General features: G+C 39.2%; 2 protein-coding genes and 1 long non-coding RNA gene across 5 annotated transcripts; 1 reads left to right on the top strand and 2 right to left on the bottom strand.

The window, feature by feature from the left end:
• Positions 1-1,030: 1,030 nt before the first annotated feature.
• On the bottom strand, positions 1,031-1,861 carry LOC119075379. Its single transcript, XR_005087381.1, has 2 exons — positions 1,765-1,861; positions 1,031-1,692 (listed from the first exon to the last, which is right to left on the bottom strand). It is a non-coding gene; the product is annotated as an uncharacterized LOC119075379 (long non-coding RNA).
• Positions 1,862-5,492: 3,631 nt separating this feature from the next.
• LOC119075380 (multidrug resistance-associated protein 4-like) lies at positions 5,493-12,348 on the top strand. Of its 2 annotated transcripts, XM_037181819.1 has the most exons (13): positions 5,493-6,050; positions 7,036-7,203; positions 7,273-7,432; positions 7,505-7,727; positions 7,810-8,761; positions 8,823-9,398; positions 9,469-9,597; positions 9,657-9,800; positions 9,883-10,079; positions 10,143-10,442; positions 10,573-10,984; positions 11,038-11,265; positions 11,331-12,348. In XM_037181819.1, exons 1-13 carry the CDS (start codon positions 5,866-5,868, stop codon positions 11,605-11,607), a joined length of 3,951 nt encoding a protein of 1,316 aa, XP_037037714.1. In that variant the 5' UTR covers positions 5,493-5,865; the 3' UTR covers positions 11,608-12,348. The 2 variants fall into 2 exon arrangements, with proteins under 2 accessions (XP_037037714.1, XP_037037715.1); XM_037181820.1 differs by lacking the exons at positions 5,493-6,050; positions 7,036-7,203; positions 7,273-7,432 and having other exon boundaries at positions 7,612-7,727; positions 7,787-8,761.
• A 1,708-nt stretch (positions 12,349-14,056) lies between these two features.
• LOC119075381 (serine/threonine-protein phosphatase PP2A 65 kDa regulatory subunit) lies at positions 14,057-20,488 on the bottom strand. 2 transcript variants are annotated; one of them, XM_037181823.1, is made up of 8 exons: positions 20,312-20,449; positions 20,109-20,200; positions 19,865-20,018; positions 19,491-19,798; positions 18,751-19,428; positions 18,405-18,690; positions 18,066-18,335; positions 14,102-14,700 (listed from the first exon to the last, which is right to left on the bottom strand). In XM_037181823.1, exons 2-8 carry the CDS (start codon positions 20,196-20,198, stop codon positions 14,696-14,698), a joined length of 1,791 nt encoding a protein of 596 aa, XP_037037718.1. In that variant the 5' UTR covers positions 20,199-20,200; positions 20,312-20,449; the 3' UTR covers positions 14,102-14,695. The 2 variants fall into 2 exon arrangements, with proteins under 2 accessions (XP_037037717.1, XP_037037718.1); XM_037181822.1 differs by having other exon boundaries at positions 14,057-14,700; positions 20,109-20,488.
• Positions 20,489-21,492: the final 1,004 nt, after the last annotated feature.

The raw sequence follows: 21,492 nt of genomic DNA on the forward strand, positions 1-21,492 counted from the left end.
GCAAAACGAATGTTTAAAAAAATGAAGTAAAAGATTTGCAATAATTCTTTTAAATAATTAGATCAGATGAAGTAATAGATCCGATAGTAAGATTTAAGCTTGCTGAAAGGTTTTAAGCACGGCAGAGTATAAACCAGGCAGGAGCGGTTCATTTTCGAAACATCAAATAAGGGACCTAATACCGAGCCTTGTACACTGGATGAAAATGAACTCAAATGAACACTCACGTAAATTGAAAAATTTTATTCGCAAAAAATATAGGGCTACTAGATTATCCAGGTCCCTTGTCAAACGTCCACTCCTGCCTGGTTAACTTTACTCTGCCGCGTTATAAGTCTTCATTTGTTTGCACGAATTTCGCTAGTTAAATAGCCATGTGAGAGGTCAAATTATTGACGAGTACAAGTGCGATTAAAAAGGGGTGATGAAACAGACCGAAATCGAAAAATATCCTGAAGAAGCGGATAACATTTGAATCCACTCAGAAGAAATTGAATTTACACTTTTGAGGTACAACGGGATGAATTCCTATTTGGGGATTATACTTTTGATTCCAGATGAAAATTGAAGAAATGAAATTCCTTCTGAGATTAAAAATTGGGACTCAACAATGAGGATAGGATTGTAGAAACCTTTGAGAACAAACAGTCAGATTGGAATACATAATTGTGCATTACAATACCTGTGGAGGAATTTAATATCTCGTATCCAGATGAGCAAAAGAGTCCGAGACCTTTAGCCCGTGGTACTATTATTCATGGTGATACGAGATATTAAATTATTTCACTGGTATAGTACGTCGTTTTACATTACGAGTGAGAGTTGTTCTCTATGAAATGGGTTTTATTTCAAGGTCTTTAGCGTCGACGTCTCAAGAAGCCCGTTTGGTTTAAACACTATTTTATTTTATGCCGAAATTATTTTTCTGCATCAACCTCCACGTCCTCCGTGTCATCAATTTTAATTCCGAGGCTGTTTTCAATAACACCTTCCAGAAATGCTACTCTTCTTTCCAATTGAATATTTTTGCTTCTTAGTTCAGTTAGCAAATTTGGTCGACTTTCTAGTGTTTCCTCTATTTGCCAAATTGTCGGTGGACAGTGGCGCAGCAAATTCAATTTCAATGTTGAAATGGAATCTGTTGAATTGCCAATGTAATCGATGCACGGATTCTCTCGGAAATCTATCGATCCGACGTTTGGCAAGCTAATGTCGTGTCCGATGTGTCTAATGTTGTTGCGAAAGAAACTGATATAAAAATTCGATGCTGTCCACTTTATGCCGGCGAAAAGGTTGCTATCCAAGGTCGTGATGCTATTGATATGGAAAGTGAGAATTTGTAAATTTGGGAACGGTTTCAAGTGGCTGTTGGTGACAGATGATATTGAATTATTGGATAGATAAATGGCGACTATATTGGGAAAAAATTCATCAAAATTCCTTGGAAAGAACGGTAAGTTTTGGTTTCTAATTTGTATGCCTCGAACGTCCAGATGTCCTTTTCCAGGTTGATGAACCCCATAGACTGCTGTTATATTTTCGTTATCATCGATTAATGCTCTTCCTTCACACGTATACTCATCACCCATTGGTGGAAGGTCCATTATCTGAAACACACACTCCACGGCACTGGCATTAGTGGTTTCGTACGTTGTAATAAAAAATAGTGCAATGATTGCAATAAAATGTGCCCTGTTTCGAAGTTTGACAATAAAAAAATAAAAAAATTGAAGTTTCACACAGAAAAATTTAGACTTGGCTTACATGTCTCTTACACTTGTGGTGGACTTTTGCAGTGATATAACTGATGTATGCTTTTCATAGATAAACGAAACAATTTGACAATTACAGGAAATCAGTCTATCCAGAGATTAGATTTGACTACAAGCCTATGGGCATCCCCATTAGATGTTTTATGTTTTAGTTTTAAATATCAAATTAAAACATTCAACAAACGTTTAAAACAACTTGATAAAACATCCGCATTAGTAATTTTCAAATTTGAAAATAATTGTCTCGACCGCTCTCCAATTTGGACCAAATTTTGAAAGTAAAAATGTTAACTGGCCATTCAGAGAGTTGCGTATGGGCAACGTGTAGTGTCAAAATTGACATTAGAACAAAAGAATTCTGACAATTTTGACACTATACAGTGTTAAAAGAGCGTAAAAACAGGAGAAAAAAACCGGTTAATTTAACTGATCCCGCCGGGTGATATGTCAAAATCCGTACTCTTTTTTAACACTATATACGTCGTCCATACCAAGTAAACAGCCTCGATGAAGCGGGTAACAGTGGCAGAGACAGAAATATGCGACATGAGAAAATGCGACAAAGTGGATCTGTCGTAAAATTTGGATTTTTTTAGCGCAACATTTTTGAATGTTAATTTTCAAGAATTCGATTTGAATTGATTGAACAACAGTGGCAGAGACAGAAATATGCGACATGAGAAAATGCGACAAAGTGGATCTGTCGTAAAATTTGGATTTTTTTAGCGCAACATTTTTGAATGTTAATTTTCAAGAATTCGATTTGAATTGATTGAACACAAGAAATAATAAATATTTTCATAATTAATGCTCGCAACAGGTCAAACGGCCTGAAACAAGAAAGTCTAATTAAAATCATGTTGGGTTGAGGCTTTTAATTGATTGATCACAGGTATTTAATCAGAGAAAATCTCTTCACATAAACTGAATCAGAAAAAAATCTCAGATCTAGAATCTAGACCGACGGGATCATATGAAATGAATCAGGTCGTTGGAGTGCTTTCCTAGGTTCATATCTCAACGTAACAATTTCTTTGGATCTATTCACATAAAACCAATTTTAATGTTTATGAGAACGAGAACATTGGCCATGGAATTTTTCGTTTTTGAAAACATTGAACACCGATTTTATTATTTATGAGAACACTGTCACTGGTGGCACATTATTAATCAATTATTAATATAATAAAATCATAATTTTGCACACTTTTTCACACACAAAACGAAAAATCATCACAATCAACCACATCAAAACAAAAAAATCTAATTTAGAATTTTCACAACTGTCACTTTTTCGTTGAACCACTTTGTCGCAATATGACGCAACGGCAAAACGACTCTGCCACTGTTACCCGCTTCATCGAGGCTGTTTAATACCAAGGTAAATATAGTGAGGAGGTAATGACATATATAACCGAATCAGATGTGCGGTGGCACGAAAGTTCGATACAAACGCCATCTCATCCCTTCGTTGAAAGTAAAAAATGGAATAGAAAGTCGGGACATATGTTGTGATATAGTGAAAATATTTTTGTGAAATACAAGAAAATCGTAGTCAACCATTTAAAAAAAAAAGATGTCACTGGCATCGAACTTATGTGCTAGGCCGCGCGTCTGAATGGCGTTACCTCCTCACTATATTTACCTTGGCCCATACGTCGCTCTCTAAATGGTCAACTGACGAAATGTATCATGATTGGCCGATGGTCGTAAAACCAATTCCTATGAATGTAAAAAAACAACTTCATCGTGGCTTCGGTGTGTTGATGGCGAGATGGCATATATTTAATAATCCATGCCGTTTATGGGTCATTCATGATATGACGTTGTAGTGTCTCGAACTCGACACACTACCCCTGCTCATTACTTGTCAATGTGTCATGAGAGACATCGCAACATTCCGCTTCATCTGTAATCATACATCGCCCGTCCTCTCCGTTACCCATTGTGAAACGTGCATATAACAAGCGGTGTGGCTTCGACAAGAATGCATTCTTTGCTCAGACTTCATAGCAAGTAGATCAAGTTGATTATCAAGAGCATAATAAATTGTTGTATAATCATCGAACCAGCAGCCTTTGTTTTACGTAACGCCAAATGCATTACAGTGGTGATCCCGATGTTAATAGTACTTTACATACTTGTGCGGAAAGTCGTTGTTTTGAAGAGTGTGGAGTTTGTATGCTGAGCCGAAGGCGAAGTATACAACCACACGAGTCATGCTAGCGATGCGAAAATCCTTATTTTGTTCACTATGAAGCGTTGGTGAAAATGACGTTTTGTCATTCTGAAAGGCGCCATTTTAGGGGAGAAAATAATAATATTTATTTTCAGTTATGACACGACAGAGCAAAATTAACCAGGCAGGAGCGCTGATTTGACTAAGGACCTAAGTAATCTAGTAGCCCAATATTTTTTGCGAATAAAATTTATCAATTTATGTCAGTGTTCATTTGAGTTAATTTTCATCCGGTGTATTAGGTCCCTTATTTGACGTTTCGAAAATGAACCACTCACCTAAAATGGCTGAACAGCAAAACACGCTATTTATTTTACTTTCTTCAAAGTGGACAAAATACGGATTTCCGCAAAACACAAGCATGAAAAACGTTGTGAAAAGGAAATTCCACCTTGAGCGAATTGATGAAACCTTCACTCTTGATAAAATTTCCTATTTTCTCCCCTTGTTTAACAAATATCTATTGAGTTGTGTTACTATGCAGTGACTGTTTCCTGCAAATATAGATCGGTGTCAAATAGCGGTTTCTTCTATTAAATAGTGTCAAATGAGTTGTCAAACGATGACAGCTTCATTTAATTTAATATTGTGGTTAGCTTCGTGAAAATGACAGCTTATTTGACGTCTCAAAGGTGTTGAGGAATTTCGCGCCGCGTCATTCACAATAACCCACAAAGTGACATTTTCCTTATACAAAATGTGTCATTTGTCATTTTGTCAATTATTGTGAATGACGTGGCGCGAAATTCCTAGCAGCCGTCTCATTGACAATGATCTATTATAAACCCAAAGGACAGCCCAGAGCACCCAAAAATAGACAGGGTGTGATGCAAACATTAACAAAATTTGGACATATTTTCATACAAACAGGACTCTCTATTTGACACCTGTTACTACGATCACTCATGTTTGCAGTGCTTTGATTCCCCCTTGAATTTTCTAATAATATTTGTCATGCAAATATTGTACATAACCAACGCACTTCAAGCAAAAGTGATCATAGTCGACAGCTGCTAAATAGAGTACTATTTTGTATGAACTGGTCAAGCTTCAGTACCCTATTTAGAGTAACACTCATGCTTGAAGTACTCATACATTCTCAATCAGAACATGCTAAAATTTTACAAATTTGGGTAACCAAAACAGACAAACCGGACTAACATTGCCGATTTATCTCGCCTAATGTCAAAAATCTCGCGAGATGTTGATATCGCATTTCTTGTTCAATATTCACCTTCTATCAGTATATAAATTCATTGGTTGACATAACTCTACTCGATTCACATTAAACACAGTGTTCGTACAAAGACACCCTACTACACTATATGTACAATTATGATGCAATATAATTAACTGAATAACAAGAGATGCTTAAAAATTGGGTATGAACAACAAGAGAATACGATATAATTAATTGTTTGTATGATGACTTGCTATTTATGGATTTATTGGCTTGATTGTAGCACCAGTTACTGACTACAAGTTAGTCGCCTCTGTGTGTTGCCGGATGGTTCACTGTGGAAATTTTTGTTGTGAAAATTCAACACATATACACATAGACATTTTAAACGTCAAACTGAGATTCCACCGGCATTAACTTTGTTATGATTTGCAAAGACAAACATTAATTTACTTGTTCGCTTTCCGCGTTTAAGTGCCTCTCATCCACAATTGTTAATTTTTTCAAAATCGTATACCTAACGAGTGGTTTTATCATGTATAACAGCCTTGTGTACAGTTGAAATTATATCAAATGAATCATCAGTTTCAGTTGGGCAATGTTTTGATAAACATCCGCAAAATTGTATAGTGATTTACTGCGGTGGTCTGTACAGAATTTAGTTTTTTGTTACAATGGAATCGACACGCAAAACTTTACCACCGAATCCGCGTGAACATTCGAATATTTTTTCGATTTTAACTTTTACCTGGACGATACCACTGTTCAAAAGGGGCTACACAAAAATCTTAGAATTGGACGATATATTTCAGCCGTTGAATGCGGATAGATCTAGTCTGTTGGGAGACAGATTGGAAAAGTAAGTGAAAATTGTCGGTTTCTCTTACATAAGGTCGCGTCGATTAAGTTCTTAAATAACAACTGTGCGGAGAAATGCCATTTGTTATCATTTTTCTGCAACTGTGTGGTTTTCTTTGACACCGAGGCGGGGAAAATCATTCTTGAAAATTCTCGAAATTTTGAAATTCTTGGAATTCCTAAAATTCTTCATATTTCTGAAATCTTGGAATTCTTGAAGTTACTGGACTTCTTGAAATTGTTGGAATTCCTTGAATTGTTGGAATACCTTGAATTGTTGGAATTCCTTGAATTGTTGGAATACCTTGAATTGTTGGAATTCCCTGAATTGTTGGAATTCCCTGAATTGTTGGAATTCCTTGAATTGTTGGAATTCCTTGAATTGTTGGAATTCCCTGAATTGTTGGAATTCCCTGAATTGTTGGAATTCCCTGAATTGTTGGAATTCCTTGAATTGTTGGAATTCCTTGAATTGTTGGAATTCCTTGAATTGTTGGAATTCCCTGAATTGTTGGAATTCCCTGAATTGTTGGAATTCCTTGAATTGTTGGAATTCCTTGAATTGTTGGAATTCCTTGAATTGTTGGAATTCCTTGAATTGTTGGAATTCCTTGAATTGTTGGAATACCTTGAATTGTTGGAATTCCCTGAATTGTTGGAATTCCTTGAATTGTTGGAATACCTTGAATTGTTGGAATTCCAAGAATTCTTGACCTTTAAGAAATTCTTGAAGTTAGTGGAATTCTTGACCTACCTGAAATTACTGGAATGCCTGAAATCGGGCTTGTGGGGCGGCAACTGTGTGGTTTCGATTGACATCGATGCAAGACCTATTTTCGGGGAATTGATTCCTACAAATTCTCGACATTCAAGAAAAATCTCGAAAAAAATCCTAAAAATGGGCCTGCACCGGGTTGTTTGCGTCGATGAACATTTCGTGAACTGAGGCGGATAGTGTCCCGAATCTAATAATTTTCCATTTCCAGAAATTGGGAGATTCAATTAACCAAACGGAAGAGACCGTCGTTACTAGCAGCCATTTTAAAGACATTTAGGAAAGAGCTGTGCGTTTTCAGCGGTATCTGCTTTTTCAATGAACTTATCGCTCGGTTGGGGCAGCCCTTGCTTCTGGGTTATTTATTACTTTATTTCCGGTAAGTTTGAAACCTCGTGCCACTTAACAAAGATATATTCCACGACCAATGTGTCTGTGATTATCATAGCGATAATTCAACGATCACATTCGAAAAGGCTATTTGGTACTCATGTGGCCTATTGCTATTCAATGCCCTCCAAGCGTTGAGCACGAACCAGTTTTATATGACGGGATTTCACATGGGCATGAAAGTTCGGGTGGCCGTTTGCAGTGTTATTTATCGTAAGGTTGGTTGAAGGTATCGAAAGGTTTTGCGTCTGTTCTTACAGTTTCTTGACGGGGTCTTTTCGTACATTTAGGCTCTGCGACTATCACAAACCGCACTGGGCGACACGGCACCCGGTAAAGTGGTAAATTTGCTATCGAATGATGTGAATCGCTTCGAATGGGTGTCCATACTAATCAACTCAATGTGGACTGGACCGCTAGTGTCGATAGTTGTTGCTGTTCTACTTTATATGGAAATCGGATACGCTGGCTTGGTGGGCATTGGAGTCATTTTCATTGTGGTTCCGATCCAAAGTAGGTTTTGATTAACATAAGCAAATTCTTCCATCAGCGATTATCACTTTGATGACCAGCAAAAATTGTGAATTCCATTCAGGCTACACAATGACCCTAACATCAAAGTTTCGTGCCCAGACCGCTTTGCGAACGGATCAGCGTATTCGATTCATGGACGAAATTATATCCGGCGTCCATGTCATCAAAATGTACGCTTGGGAATTGCCATTCTCGCATCTGGTCGCCGTGGCTCGTAGACTTGAGCTGAAAATCATCCGGAAGACATCGTTTGTTCGTGGTCTCTACATGACGTTCGTACTGTTCACAACACGAGTCGCTGTATTTTGTACAATGCTTGCGATCGTCATTCTATATGGTGCCCATGAAATCACTGCCGAAAAAGTGTTCGTCATGTCGTTGTATTACACCATCATCGCGCTGACGATGAATCAACTTTTCGTGCGAGGCATTGCCGAAATTGCCGAAGTGCTGGTCGCTTTGAGGCGTCTGCAACATTTCATGGAACTTGAAGAGAAACAGACAGAATCGATCACTGAACTGTTGAGCGACACAAATGTCGCTGTTTCCACGAAGAATGCCTATGCCACTTGGAAAATGCCATCCAATAGTTCATCGCAACATAAGACCAAACAACAAAGAGAGGCAGACGAGAAAGAAACATTTTACAAGGCAGCATCGCCAACGCTTAGCAATATCAATGTTGAGTTTCCCCGGGGCAAATTGATTGGTGTTATAGGTCCAGTTGGAGCTGGGAAGTCCTCGTTTTTGCAGATTTTGTTGCGTGAATTGCCATTGGATTCTGGCACATTGCGCATCAATGGATCCATTTCGTATGCCAACCAAGAGCCATGGGTGTTCGCCGCCTCTGTGCGTCAAAACATTCTCTTCGGGAACGATTACGACCACAATCGGTACAACGACATTGTGAAGTGCTGTGCGTTGCGTCCCGATTTCGAACAGTTCGAAAACGGAGATCTGTCGATAGTCGGAGAAAAGGGGTCGTTAAGTGGGGGACAAAAGGCGCGGATAAAGTAAGTGAGAAATGAATGCCCGAATTGATGGGGTGAATGACTGAATTCTATGTACTTCTAGCTTGGCTCGTACTTGCTATCGAAATGCGGACATCTATTTGCTGGACGATCCACTGAGCGCAGTCGATGCTCATGTAGGTGCACATCTATTCAACAAATGCATCGGACCCGGAGGCTATTTGGCACGAACGAATAAGACTCGTATTTTGGTTACGCATCAAGTCCATTTTCTCAAAGATGCTGACTGGATTGTCATGCTAAATGACGGCAAAATAGAAGTGCAAGGCACTCAAAGTGATCTGGCAAACAGTGGAATCGATTTTGCGAAACTCATCGGTGGATCGACGGAGAAGGCAGCTGATAAAACGGTTGGGCAAATCACTCGGCAATCGTCGACGACAAGTGTGGCATCCAACAAAACTTCGCAATCGGACAGTGAAAATGAAGGTGACGGAAAAGTGGGAGGTAAGGACGAAGGTTTGCAAATGGAAGAGACTTCGAAAGGAAAAGTCAAGGGATCGGTTGCATGGAACTACTTTTCGGCTGGCGGTCATTGGATGATTCTAATTGTGTTGGCGCTATCGTTTTTGATTGTTCAAGTGTTCGTCAGTGGAGCGGATTACTGGGTGTTTGTGTGGTAAGTAGTGAAGCGAGAGCATAAGGAGTTCGTGAACCAAACACCATTTCGATCGATTTCGATATCCTAGGGTTAGACAGGAACAATTGCGAGCAAGCACTCAGCAAGCGGATGGCATTGAGTCTGGTCTGAGTACAGAACTCTGCATTTACGTAAGCGCGGCTTTGGTGGGCAGCATTTTTGTTTTTGGAATTATGAGGTAAACTTTCCCGTTACACCGACGGTCTGCCAAGCTAATCCTCTTCATTTATCGAACAGATCTCTCGGATTCTATGAAATTTGTATGCGCGCGTCGCAGAACATCTGCAATTCCATGTTCAACGGAATCATATCGACGAAACTGCGATTTTTCGATACGAATCCATCGGGCCGCATTTTGAATCGCTTCTCGAAAGACATCGGGTGGGTTGAGCTTACTATTTCAGCTTACTTGCAGCAACGACTCTGACCTCACGACGTTGATTGCTCTTTGTATACTTTACAGTACAGTGGACGAGGGACTGCCGAAGGCGATAATGGATGGGACTCAGAGTATTCTAACGTTGCTTGGTTCCATCGTGATAACAGCCACGGTCAACGTGTACTTCCTGATACCGATCCTGGTGATGGGCGCAATTTTCATGTTCATCCGGAAAATTTATCTGAAAACTTCGAAGAACATCAAACGAATCGAAGGGATCGGTATGTGTATCGATGACTTAATCAACCCTGAAACGTTTGTCTAGCCCGAACATTCCACTATAGCCAAATCGCCTGCGTTCACCCACTTGTCGGCAACGTTAAGTGGACTGTCTACGGTACGTGCCTTCAATGCTGAAGATCTACTGCAAAGTGAATTTGACAATCACCAAGACACCCATTCAGCTTGCTGGTACATGTTCGTTTCGGCTGGTTCAGCTTTCGGATTTTCACTGGACATTTTGTGCTGGATATTTGTCGCTTGCATCATTTGCTTCTACTTGGTCTTTGATGCGGGTGCATCGAGTGAAACAGTTGGATTAGCCTTAACGCAAGTCCTGAGCATGACTGGCTTGTTACAGTGGGGTAGGAAGTTTTGATTTTCTATAAAATCGAGGCGGAAGTCACTAGACAAATCGACTCTTGTGGTCCCGCCCTCCTCGCTTCGGCCACTCACCCAATTTTCAATTGTCAATTTTCATTGTTGTTCTTAAAGGTGTCCGACAGAGTGCAGAGATCTTGAATTTGATGACCTCAGTCGAACGAAGTCTCGAGTACCGTGATCTTGAACCGGAATTACAGCCAGAAAAACCTCAAGAAGTTGGAAAGAGTTGGCCGGCAGATGGAAGCATCGAGTTCCGTAATGTTTTCTACAAATATTTCGAGACAGCTGAACCGGTGCTACGAAACCTATCGTTCATCATCAAATCCAGAGAGAAAATTGGTATTGTCGGCCGTACGGGTGCTGGCAAAAGTTCATTAATTGGTGCCATCTTTCGACTGGCCTGCATCGAGGGAAAAGTCCTAATAGATGGAGTGGACACTGGCAGTATTCGATTGCAAGACTTACGAAAGCGTGTAGCTATCATTCCTCAGGATCCGGTTCTATTTTCCGGAACATTGAGAAGGTAGCGACTCTCACTTCGCGTCTTTCTACTTCACTAACTTGAATGAAATTTAGGAATTTGGATCCGTTCGAAGAATACCCTGACGATGAGATTTGGAGTGCTCTGGAGAAAGTTGAATTGAAAGATTCTGCTGCTGGTGTGGCAGGACTTCAATCGCAAGTATTGGCTCGTGGTGCAAATTACTCGGTTGGACAACGTCAATTGTTGTGCTTAGCACGGTCCATTTTGCGCAAAAATAGAATTCTCTTGATGGACGAAGCAACAGCTAATGTTGATCCACAGTAGGTCCCTGAACAACCTTTAAAGAAACCCTTTCAAAAGAACTAAATTTCGAAATAATTCACAGAACGGACGCATTGATTCAGCAAACTATCAGAGAGAAGTTTGCCAATTGTACCGTTATAACCGTTGCGCATCGTTTGAACACAATTATCGATTCGGATCGCGTTCTTGTTATGGATGCTGGTCAGGCTGCTGAATTCGATGAACCTTACATACTGTTGCAGAACAAAACTGGCATTTTCCACGGAATGGTTGAAGCGCTGGGAACAAACGAATTTGAAAAATTGTCGCTGATTGCCGATAATAAATTCAAGTGTGACCATGGTAAAAAGGAAGCTTAATCGATCGCCACGGTGCGGTTGAATGGAATTTAATTGAATTTTGGAATGGAATCTTGGAGCCCCCAACAGGAATACAATTTGGTGCAGCGGGATCCATGGCATACTAGGATGCATTGGGCGTGTTGGAAAAGCGATTGGGGTATGAATTGATAGAGACAGGAATTCTGTAAACAATGGTGCAAATTGGTCCCATGAATGCAAAGGAAGCGGGCAGACATTTGTTGCAGTTTAAAAACTACGATTTTCGGAAGGTCGTGTACGCGACCGAGCGGAATTTTTCCAAAAAAAAATAAAAATTTTTGTGATTAGTAGCCGATTAGTAGAAAATTCCTTTCGTTGGTTCCTGACGTACACGACCTTCCGAAAATCGTAAATTTTAAACTTCAACGAGTCTCTGGCCGCTTCTCTTGCATCAAAGATACCATTTCTTGTACCATTGTTTGCAGAATTTCAGCCACTATCAATTGACACCCCAATCACTTTTCCAACACGTCATCTGCATCCTTGGATGCCATGGGCTCTGCTGCACCAAATTGATTAATAATATCCAAAAATATCAACGATGCATTGTAAGGTCAATTAAATTCCGTTCTCTCGCACCGTGCCGTTGGAGAGAAATTTTTTCTGTGATTTTTTTACACGAATATTTGTACTTAAGAAAGCGAAACGTTACTCAAGGTCACAAAATCTATTTTTTCTGTTGTATACACGAATGTTGATAATAAATGATATTACGAGCAATGAGCATTTTTAAACTCAAACCCCCAGACACATGCAGAATTCGAATGCAAAATATCGAACAAATGACAAAATCCACCAGTGGACAACCTATTCTGATTGTGTCTCAATTCCGGTGGACTTTTTTGTGAATCACAGAAGTTAAAATTCACAAAGCGATCTTACATAACATTAACGATTTGAGGGTTCGTGGCAGTGTGTCATCAAATTATGTTTACTTCACGGTATCAAGATTTCACGGTAACCAACAACGAAAAATTGACTTCTCGCTGCATTCATATCCCGCTGATCTGTTCAGCTATTGGATTTCTCGGTAGTCGAAATTTTTCTCCAAAAATTCGCTGGTATCCTGGTACATATAATTTGCACAGGCGCTCAGGATCAGTATAGGTAGAATACCAGCAGCGGTTAATTAAAATTAAGGTGTCGAGCTTTTACAGTTGCGGCCTCGAAAATGTTTTTTTTAGGAAAGTTCAATTTTAAGCTAGCGAGGAATTTGTCACCGGTTACATTGAGCTACCTACTTTCGCCTTTATTGCTTTGAATGGCAGAGTAGTTTATTATACATATCAAGTTCATGTTTCCAATCTATTGATTGGTAGTGGGGAATATTACAGATAGGCAAATCATAAACAAGGAGAAAACTGTATCAGATTTTGAAACGAAGGATTTCCCAGTCAATGAAGCTAATCCTAGAATATGGGGCTACGAACAAAGACTTTGATCTGGAATTCATTTCAAACTCTTTTTTCTGCGCACAGTGGTGGCTTGCCTAGTATTGCTTGGAATGATATCCATGATAGTTTGGTATTTGGGATTTATATAGTGAAGCCAATGGAGTAAGAAGTAAGGGCTCCACTCCTGTCACTATCTGATTACCGAAGAATAAACAAATTATGTCAGCGAATGCGTTAGCATTAAAGCGGTAAGCCAAGTCTCTGATGTTAAAACCAAGGTTCTGAAAGAACAGGTTAAGACAGTCAAAGGTTCGACTGGCCTTGTTGGCAGGGTCTATTATTTGGTACATTTATTTAACTAAATTTACTGAAACTTACCAAAATTTACCGAATTTGTATTTTAAGTAAATATTGCCTAAATTCACTTTTGAACTATTCGGTGTAGTGCATTTTTGCCAGAGGTCCACACCTAAGGTGAAAGTGTTTGAAGAAAACATTTCTTCTACAAATTACTCAGTCTGGAGAAAGCTTTCGAACAAGATATAACTCACAAAGATCGGAGACCCATTGGTTTCAAATTTCATATAGGCTGGTCGAAGATTCCGCAAAGTGACTTTTAAATGGTTCTACTTTTTCAAAAAAAGATTTTGATTCAGCAAAATTATCAAAAAAAAACGAATAAATTTCCGCCCAAATGTAGGCTACAAATTTGCAGAAGGTTCTTTGCTCTTAAAACGATGAAACGATAACTAAAAATTCGACCCTATCGGTGGTGAACAATCCTCACGGTCAACACAATCTCCTTGTGCCATGAGGGGCCAAAAGAAACGCCACAACATTTTTTTAATAATTTAGAATGTAAAGTTTATTTTAACACATCAAATTTTTCTTTGTAGAAATATACTTTCTGTTCTACAATTAAAAACGAATCCGGCTGGCATTTCCATATCATCGTCGTCGGTTTTGGTACAAATTAAAAATTAATTTCAGAAAATAAAAAAAAAGAAAAATTTCTTCCGTTCGCTCAAAAAAATTTCAGACATCACTGTGAATGGTGAGGAGTCTGTTTTAAACTCATATTTTGTGCCAGCTCAAACCTCAGCACAGGCATTGATTGAAATTAAAATATAGAAAACAAAAAAATCGAATCGAAATTAATTCCTAGAACTAAATACTGTATTATGCTTGAAATTATAAGAAAATCAGAGATGTCCTACTTAGCTAGAGTATATATCATAACCTACACAATTAATTAATTCTGTTTTTTATCAATTAAAAATCTTTTTACGTTGACAAAAAACTGCACGTATGTGTCGGTCTATTCACAACTGGCATACGAGATATTTTTGCATCTTCTTTTAGTGTGTGTGTGTGTTTTGTGAGTGTGTTCGGATGTGTTTCTTTTTAATTTTATCTCATTAATGGGTTAAAGATTCAGTAAATTGTAAATTTAAGTGGTGACTTTCCTCATTGAAATTAGGGGATCGATCATCGACACAAGAAAATTCACGACAAATTTTCCATTTTTTTCACGGTTTTTCTTTAGGTTTTTATCAAATTCATTTTTTTTTATTCTGTGTGAATCGATCGCTTACATAAATGTAGTTCGGTTGCAATTTTACAAATGAGGTGTGTGTTGAAACTGTTGTCCTTTGCGTCCACATGTGTTAGAATTAAGCTGAAAAGAAGAATTTTGGAAAAATTTTAATTTTTTGAATTTGATGACATAAAGTTAGGAGGATGATTTCACTAGCAATGTTCAGGTTTAAAATCTACGACTGGAACATGTTAGTGTTTATCAACGTGTAATTTTGGAACTAAAGTAGGGGAAACGATACGAGTAGATTTTAGGAATTTTTTCAAGAATTTCGAGAAAGCATTTTGAAAATTCTCAACAATTTCGGGAATTTTCAAAAATTTCCAGAATTTCCCAGAATTTTTAAGATCTTTTAAGAATTTCTAGATCTTCCAAGAATTTCAAGAATTTTGAAGAACTTCCAGTTATTTCAAGAATTTTCATAATTTTTCAGATTTTCGAGAATTTTCAATAATTTTTAGACTTTTCAAAAACTTGAAGAATTTTAGAGTTCCAGAGTTCTTTTGAAAAACAGCCTACCGAAATCGGACACATTTTCCACTGGCCTTTATCATATGTGCCTAGAAAGGTATTGGACCCAAGAAACCAAAACCACTTTCAAAAAAAAATTCTTCGGAAGCTTGTGTGGCTGGTGGGAGCCTTCCACTGGAAGGTGATCAAAAACCAAAGACACTGTTCTTACAGAAATTTTGTCGAGGTACACAAAACGTACAATGTCGTGTAAGATATCATTTGCTTTTGGTCCAAATAGGGTGTTATGCGGTTTGGATGCATCTACGATGAAATATGGAACTAAAACGTTTCAACTTCTATTTCATCGTAGATGCATCCAAACCGCATAACACCCTCCTCTTTGGCCCAAAAAAGTTCACCTGCACATATTTCAGTGTAGATCAATTTTAAAACCAATAAGTCCCTATTCGGCTCAATATTACATGTGGTTGCCTTTCTAATGACACCACATACGACCCTGTACGGCTCGTGTAACTGGAGAAGTTTCTGATCACCTTTCACAAGCCACACAAGCTTCAAAGAATTTTTTTAAAAATGGTTTTGGCTTCTAGGGTCCTATACCTTTCTGGTCACATATAAAAAAGTCCACTGGAAAAGGCTGTTTTTCAAAAGAAAATTCAAAAGAATAGTCGACAATTTTGAAGAGCTTCCCGATCTTTCAAGAATATTCCAAAATTTTGAAGAGCTTCCCGATCTTTCACAAATTTCCAGAATTTCGAGAATTTTCAAGAATTAAAATTCTCCAAAACAAAAATTACCTGAAAATGTGTGCGCTTGGCGAACATTCTTGTTATGTCCGCGTAAAGAAAACAACGAAAAATGGATGATTTGAGAGGAATTCGACAAAAAAGTTGAGAAAATGTCATTCATTTGAGTGTCATTCAGTCAGTAAGGCGAAAAGCCGGTTGTGTGTTGTCTCCTTTTAAAAATGTTCATTTTCCCATTGCTCTTTTCTTTCACGGTGAGAAATTAAACATCTTCTCACCTCAATTGTCAAATTCTCGAATTTAGATTCATTTGAGTGAACAAAATGAGAATTTTCGCGGCGCATACATGAAAATACTGTTTTCAATTGGTGGAAATAGACCGAAATACCCGTTGATGGAAAGGTTAGGTGTGGTGACGAATAGGAGAAAACATTTCTTTCTCCAGTTGTACTTTTCACGTACTAATTTCGTCTATTGGTACCGTTGGCATCCCATTTCGTTTTATTGGCACACAATTTCCAATAGAAATGGAGGGAAATTAAAGCCAATGGGAAAAGGTTGGACAGGATTTACTACCGTTATTTCACTCTTGCAAAAGCTTTAACATATTCGACGAACATCGGGATTTTCGAAGAAGTTATTAGGTTGCTACAACTTACAGTGGATATAAGACGGAGTAGGTACCGAAACTTTAGCGGCCCGAAACCAAGTTGACGGAATAGGTTCGAAGGTAAGTTATTTGCTAATAGATATTAAACGACCACATGACCACTAGTGCACTATAGTCCTTCGATCATTTCCTTTTCGAGAATTTTGCTACGAATATTTCCAGTTTCGAACAAAATCTAATTTTTTTTAGGTCGAACAAAATCTGAATTTTGTGTTAAATTTCAATCCCTTGTCTCTGTTTATATGTTTTAGACAATTGGCTTTGGCCGTTATAAAAGTGTGAGCCTTAGTACCGGCGGTGTAGACGGGAAGATAAAGTATTCCTGAACCAGAAAAGCAATTGAATTGATCAAGATATATTCATTCTGTTTCAATCGTTGCACTTGTTTAGCGTACATGCCAGGGCTTATTTTCGTGAAGTTGATTCTTGAAAATTCTAAAAATTCTTTGAATTCAAAAATTTTCACGAATTTTATAAATTTTCGAGACTTTTCAGGAGTTGTAGGAATTTTCGAGAAATTCAGGAAACTTTTTAGAATTTTCAAGAATTTCAAATTCCTAAAACTCTTGAATATTCTCGAAAGTTCCTGAAATTCTCGCAAAACTTAGAAAGTTCTTCCAGACTTTCGAGAATTCAAAACCTTTCAAGAATTTCTGGAATTCAAATATTGACAATTCTCGAAAGTTCCAGAAATTCCTGAAAATTATAGAGATTCGTGAATTTTGAGAATTGTCAGAAATTTCTGGAGTTTCCAAGAATTTTAAGTCCTAAACTTCCTGACAATTCTCGATGAAGGAATCCCTGAAAATAGGCCCTCCTGGCACCTGATACAACACAGCGATTTTGTCCAATTGGCCCAACTGTCAAAACCGAATGACGGAATTGAAAGTCTCATAATTACTGATGGAGAACAGGCCACAAATTCCATTCCTTGCCTCAGGTCGAAATCGGAAATCCGCGCTTATGTTGTCTGAAAATGATTGTAATGACGTGCACAGACTGTAACGTAAAATTAACCCCATGATGACGAGTGTGGTCATAATATTCTCTGATAACGCTTCGATGACTCATAACCTTGTGCTTCGTCAGATGTAGTTGTGTAATGAAATTGTGGTTTGATTGGTTTCGAAGAACCAGCATTGGTAGTTACAGGAAAATAACAAAATTCGACAGACTCAAATGGCAGTGTGTTGTTCAATGGTAGTGTACATGCAACATTATGCTGGAACCTCCCACATTGAACACGAAACAACCTCTCCTCTGGACAGAAAACTCACCCAATTGATAATTAACGAAATCATTGTCTGATGAACTTTGGAACACAAGGTTCACATTCTGTTCTTGAACCGTTTCCATTTGAACATCGACTTGAATCACACCGGCTAAAGGATTTTCTTCAGCAAATATTCGGTGGATGGCAATTATGTCTAAGAGATGTCGCCAATTCATTATCGATTCATGTCAGATCGGTAGTCAAACCCCGTCCGAGTCAAACGGAACAATAGTTCCAATCGTTCGAGTAAAAAATTGAAACGAAAAAAAATTGCTCAACTCACCAGCAATACCAGCTATCGCCTCGGATGCAAAATGTTTAACGTCAACGTCCGCATCGCCATTTAGTTTATCTAGGGCAGGCTTAACCTGCGAATCCACAACGCTTGGCTCCAAGAATGGTGTGATCTTCTGTAATGTTTTGGCAACATTAAATCGGACGTTGGCCACCGGATCAGCAGCTAGCAATAAAACTGTCGGCAACAGCATTTTGGTGGAGATGTCTGCGCCACAAACTTCTGCTAGGACATTGATGCAAAACAGACAGGTCATTCCTGGCGGCAAAGAAAAAAATTCCGATTAGAAAACGAATGGAACGAACATCGCGGTGACGCGATACTTACTGTGCAAGTAGTTCTTGTTGCGTGCCATCACCAAAATCATCGGAATAATTGCCTGTTCGGCCCAGGCTGAACCGAATTTTTCGACTAATTTTTTCATGTTCAATGTAGCTGCCTCCCTAATCGCATACACGTGATCGTTTAACCATCCCATGCACAATCCACGTAACTTTTGATCGAAAAATTCTTGCCCCAGTTGACCAGCTAAGGCGGGCATGTATTCAATAATTGCTAAACGAACTCGCCACTTGGTGTCCTCGGCTAATTCCACAATGGCCGGGAGGAGTGACTGCAAGAAAAAAACTTTGTCAACACAACGTCCCCTTCCACTTATGCACATTCGACCTACCTGCGACAACTGATTGATTCCAATCACTTCGTTAACACAGTCCAAATTCGAGATGATGTTTAGCCGAACCTCTGGACACTCATCTTTCAACTGAATCAAAAACAACGGCAACAGATGCTCGATCGTATTGTGTGGTCCTAGGATGGGACTCAAACCCATAATGTCGGAGGCCAATGCCGATTTAACATGCTGATTCATATCCGACACCAATTCCTTGACATATGGCAATATTGACGTCATTATGATGGACACCTGATTGGTTGTGTCGCCAGTGCCGCCCAAATTCTTACAAAACTCCTTAACTTTTGTGGCGGCTGCCGCACGCACCTCAGCCTCTGTGTCCTTGAGAAGATATTGAAATGCTGGCACCAGATCGGTTTTGGTTATTTCCGGTCCGACGGCCTTCTGCAGATCAGTCAATTTTTCGGCCACCATGTAACGTACACGCCACGACGAATCGCTGGCACATTGACGTAATGTGGGCATAACTAAGTGTTCGACATCTTCCTGTCGCAATAGTTGGGCGATGCTGACGCAAGCCTCAACAGCCAGCAGACGAACGGAGTCCTGATCGTCTTGGGCTAGTTGGACGAACAACGGAATGAGATCCGATTTTAGGAATTCCACTTCGACGACCTCGGCGAATTCTCCAAGTTTACTGGCAGCGGCACGACGAACCTGTCAACAATAGTCGTTGATGAAAATGTTTCCAGTGGAGCAAAAAACAAAGTTCAATTTACCATCGGTGTGTCGTCCTGGCACAACTGCCGGAAATTGTTTCGTAATTCTGCTTTGACTGCCAACGAAACGCGCGGATAACAAACCGAAAACAATGCACACGCCGACGTTCGTGAAGTAAACCAATCTCCGGAGACGAGTGTCTGCAGAGTTGGAATGACATTGGCCTCCAAATCGGCAGCACTGTGTTGAGCGGCAACGATGCGAAGCGATTCAACAGCCTTGTCCCGTACAACCGTTTCTTCAACAGTAGCTAAACTCTCCAGCGGTGGAATCAAATACATCGCGTACTCTGGCCCACCAACAAGACCTGTGCAAATAATCGATGTGATTAAACATCGAAAAACATGACAGACAACATTCCGGGGTTACTCACTTGTGAATGTTCCCAACTGTTCGGCCAAGGCCAACAAGACTTCGTCCTCATCGTAAATGGTTTCTGTTAAAAATGGAATCAACTCCGTACGAGTCCTTTCCTCCCCCAATGCCAAGGCAATGGTCGATAGTTTCTTGATCGAATTCAATCGCAACTGCAACATACAAAGACAATCGGGGTAATTGTGGCGGTCGTTTCCCATTGATGGAATTCAACGCAGAGTGTCAACGACGGTTGAACTTACCTGAATATCTTCATTTTTCAACTCGTCAATGAGAACAGCAATCGGATAGAGCGAATCGTCAGCTTTATCAGCAGCAGCACTGGCAGCCATTTCTAATATTTTTGTTCGTGAAAGTCACCGCCCGCAAATGATACAAAAATAACCAGACAATCGTCTAAATTTCCAATCAAATTCCAACAAATCACTAAATTCAATGGATTTACAAAATGTTTGCGCGTTGTTTTCACACCGGATGCCTCTGCAATTTCTTTTACATTGGTTTTTACAAAATGAAACTTTTGACACAAATTATTCGCCCTTGTGCTTGAGGAAATTTTTTATGAATGGCGACAGACGGAGCTGTATCAAGAGTGGTGTGTGGTGGTGCGGTTGGTGCGACTGATTTGCGAAACGCAAAAACTTCACAACATCAAACGACCTCATTTTTTGAATGTGAATTTTTGGCACGAATATTTGAAATGTGGCTGGAGAATTCCTGGATTTTAAAGAGATTTTATTGGTTTCGTGTTTCGTTGAGTCACGCAAAACCAACCAAGGTTTTGATTTGAAAACATCAAATTTTGTTGTAATTCAAGCGTGATCATTCAATGCTTACTCTAAGTAGTTTTTGTTAAGACAAAACGTTTTTTATGTTGGTTGTACCAAGGTTCTGAAAGAAAAGGTTAAGACTCTCACGAAGGCCACCCGCCACACACAAGTCTCTCACGCAAGTCTTTCTAACGGAGCGTCATTTTCATACAAATGAAGTTTTTGTTCACTTTTTCATCACTTGAAATTCAAATTTTAGGCACACCTTTGGCGTGAATTTGACAGTGTGCCACCGCCTTCATGATCAACTCAGAAGTGTCTTAACCGGTTCTTTCAGAACCTTGGGTCGTATGTACTCCTTTTCAAAACGTACCTGTTAAAATCGACGGAGTTCTTTAATGTTCCCTGATAAGTAGTGGTCTCTAGAAGCTCAAACTTGCTTCATAGAAATTCCTCGATACTCGTGTGGCTAGTGGGAAGTATCTCATTGGATATGAAATTCAACTACACTGAGATATGAGCAGTTGAAAATGGGAGGAAATTTAGAAATATCAAAAAACTGATTTCCATGATAGCCCAGGTATATGTTCTACCGCTTTGGTAGGACAAGATCGATTATAGAGTTCATTGAGGAGAACAAACTTCCCAAAGAAAGAGGTTTTCATCCTGAGGAGCTACAGCTGTGAATAGGGCTGGAAGTGACAAAAAATGTTGGTATTTCAGAGACTTGTTATAGGAACTGCATTCTTTAGGTCAAATGAATGGTCAAAGAATGGCGAAAACAATTTTTCTCCCTCACCGTTCCCGCTTGTAGAATTCTAGGATTTTAAATGTTTTTATTTCGATTATTGAGGTG

This window comes from Bradysia coprophila, unplaced genomic scaffold (assembly GCF_014529535.1).
Source record: "Bradysia coprophila strain Holo2 unplaced genomic scaffold, BU_Bcop_v1 contig_200, whole genome shotgun sequence".
NCBI classification, from domain to species: Eukaryota; Metazoa; Arthropoda; class Insecta; order Diptera; family Sciaridae; genus Bradysia; species Bradysia coprophila.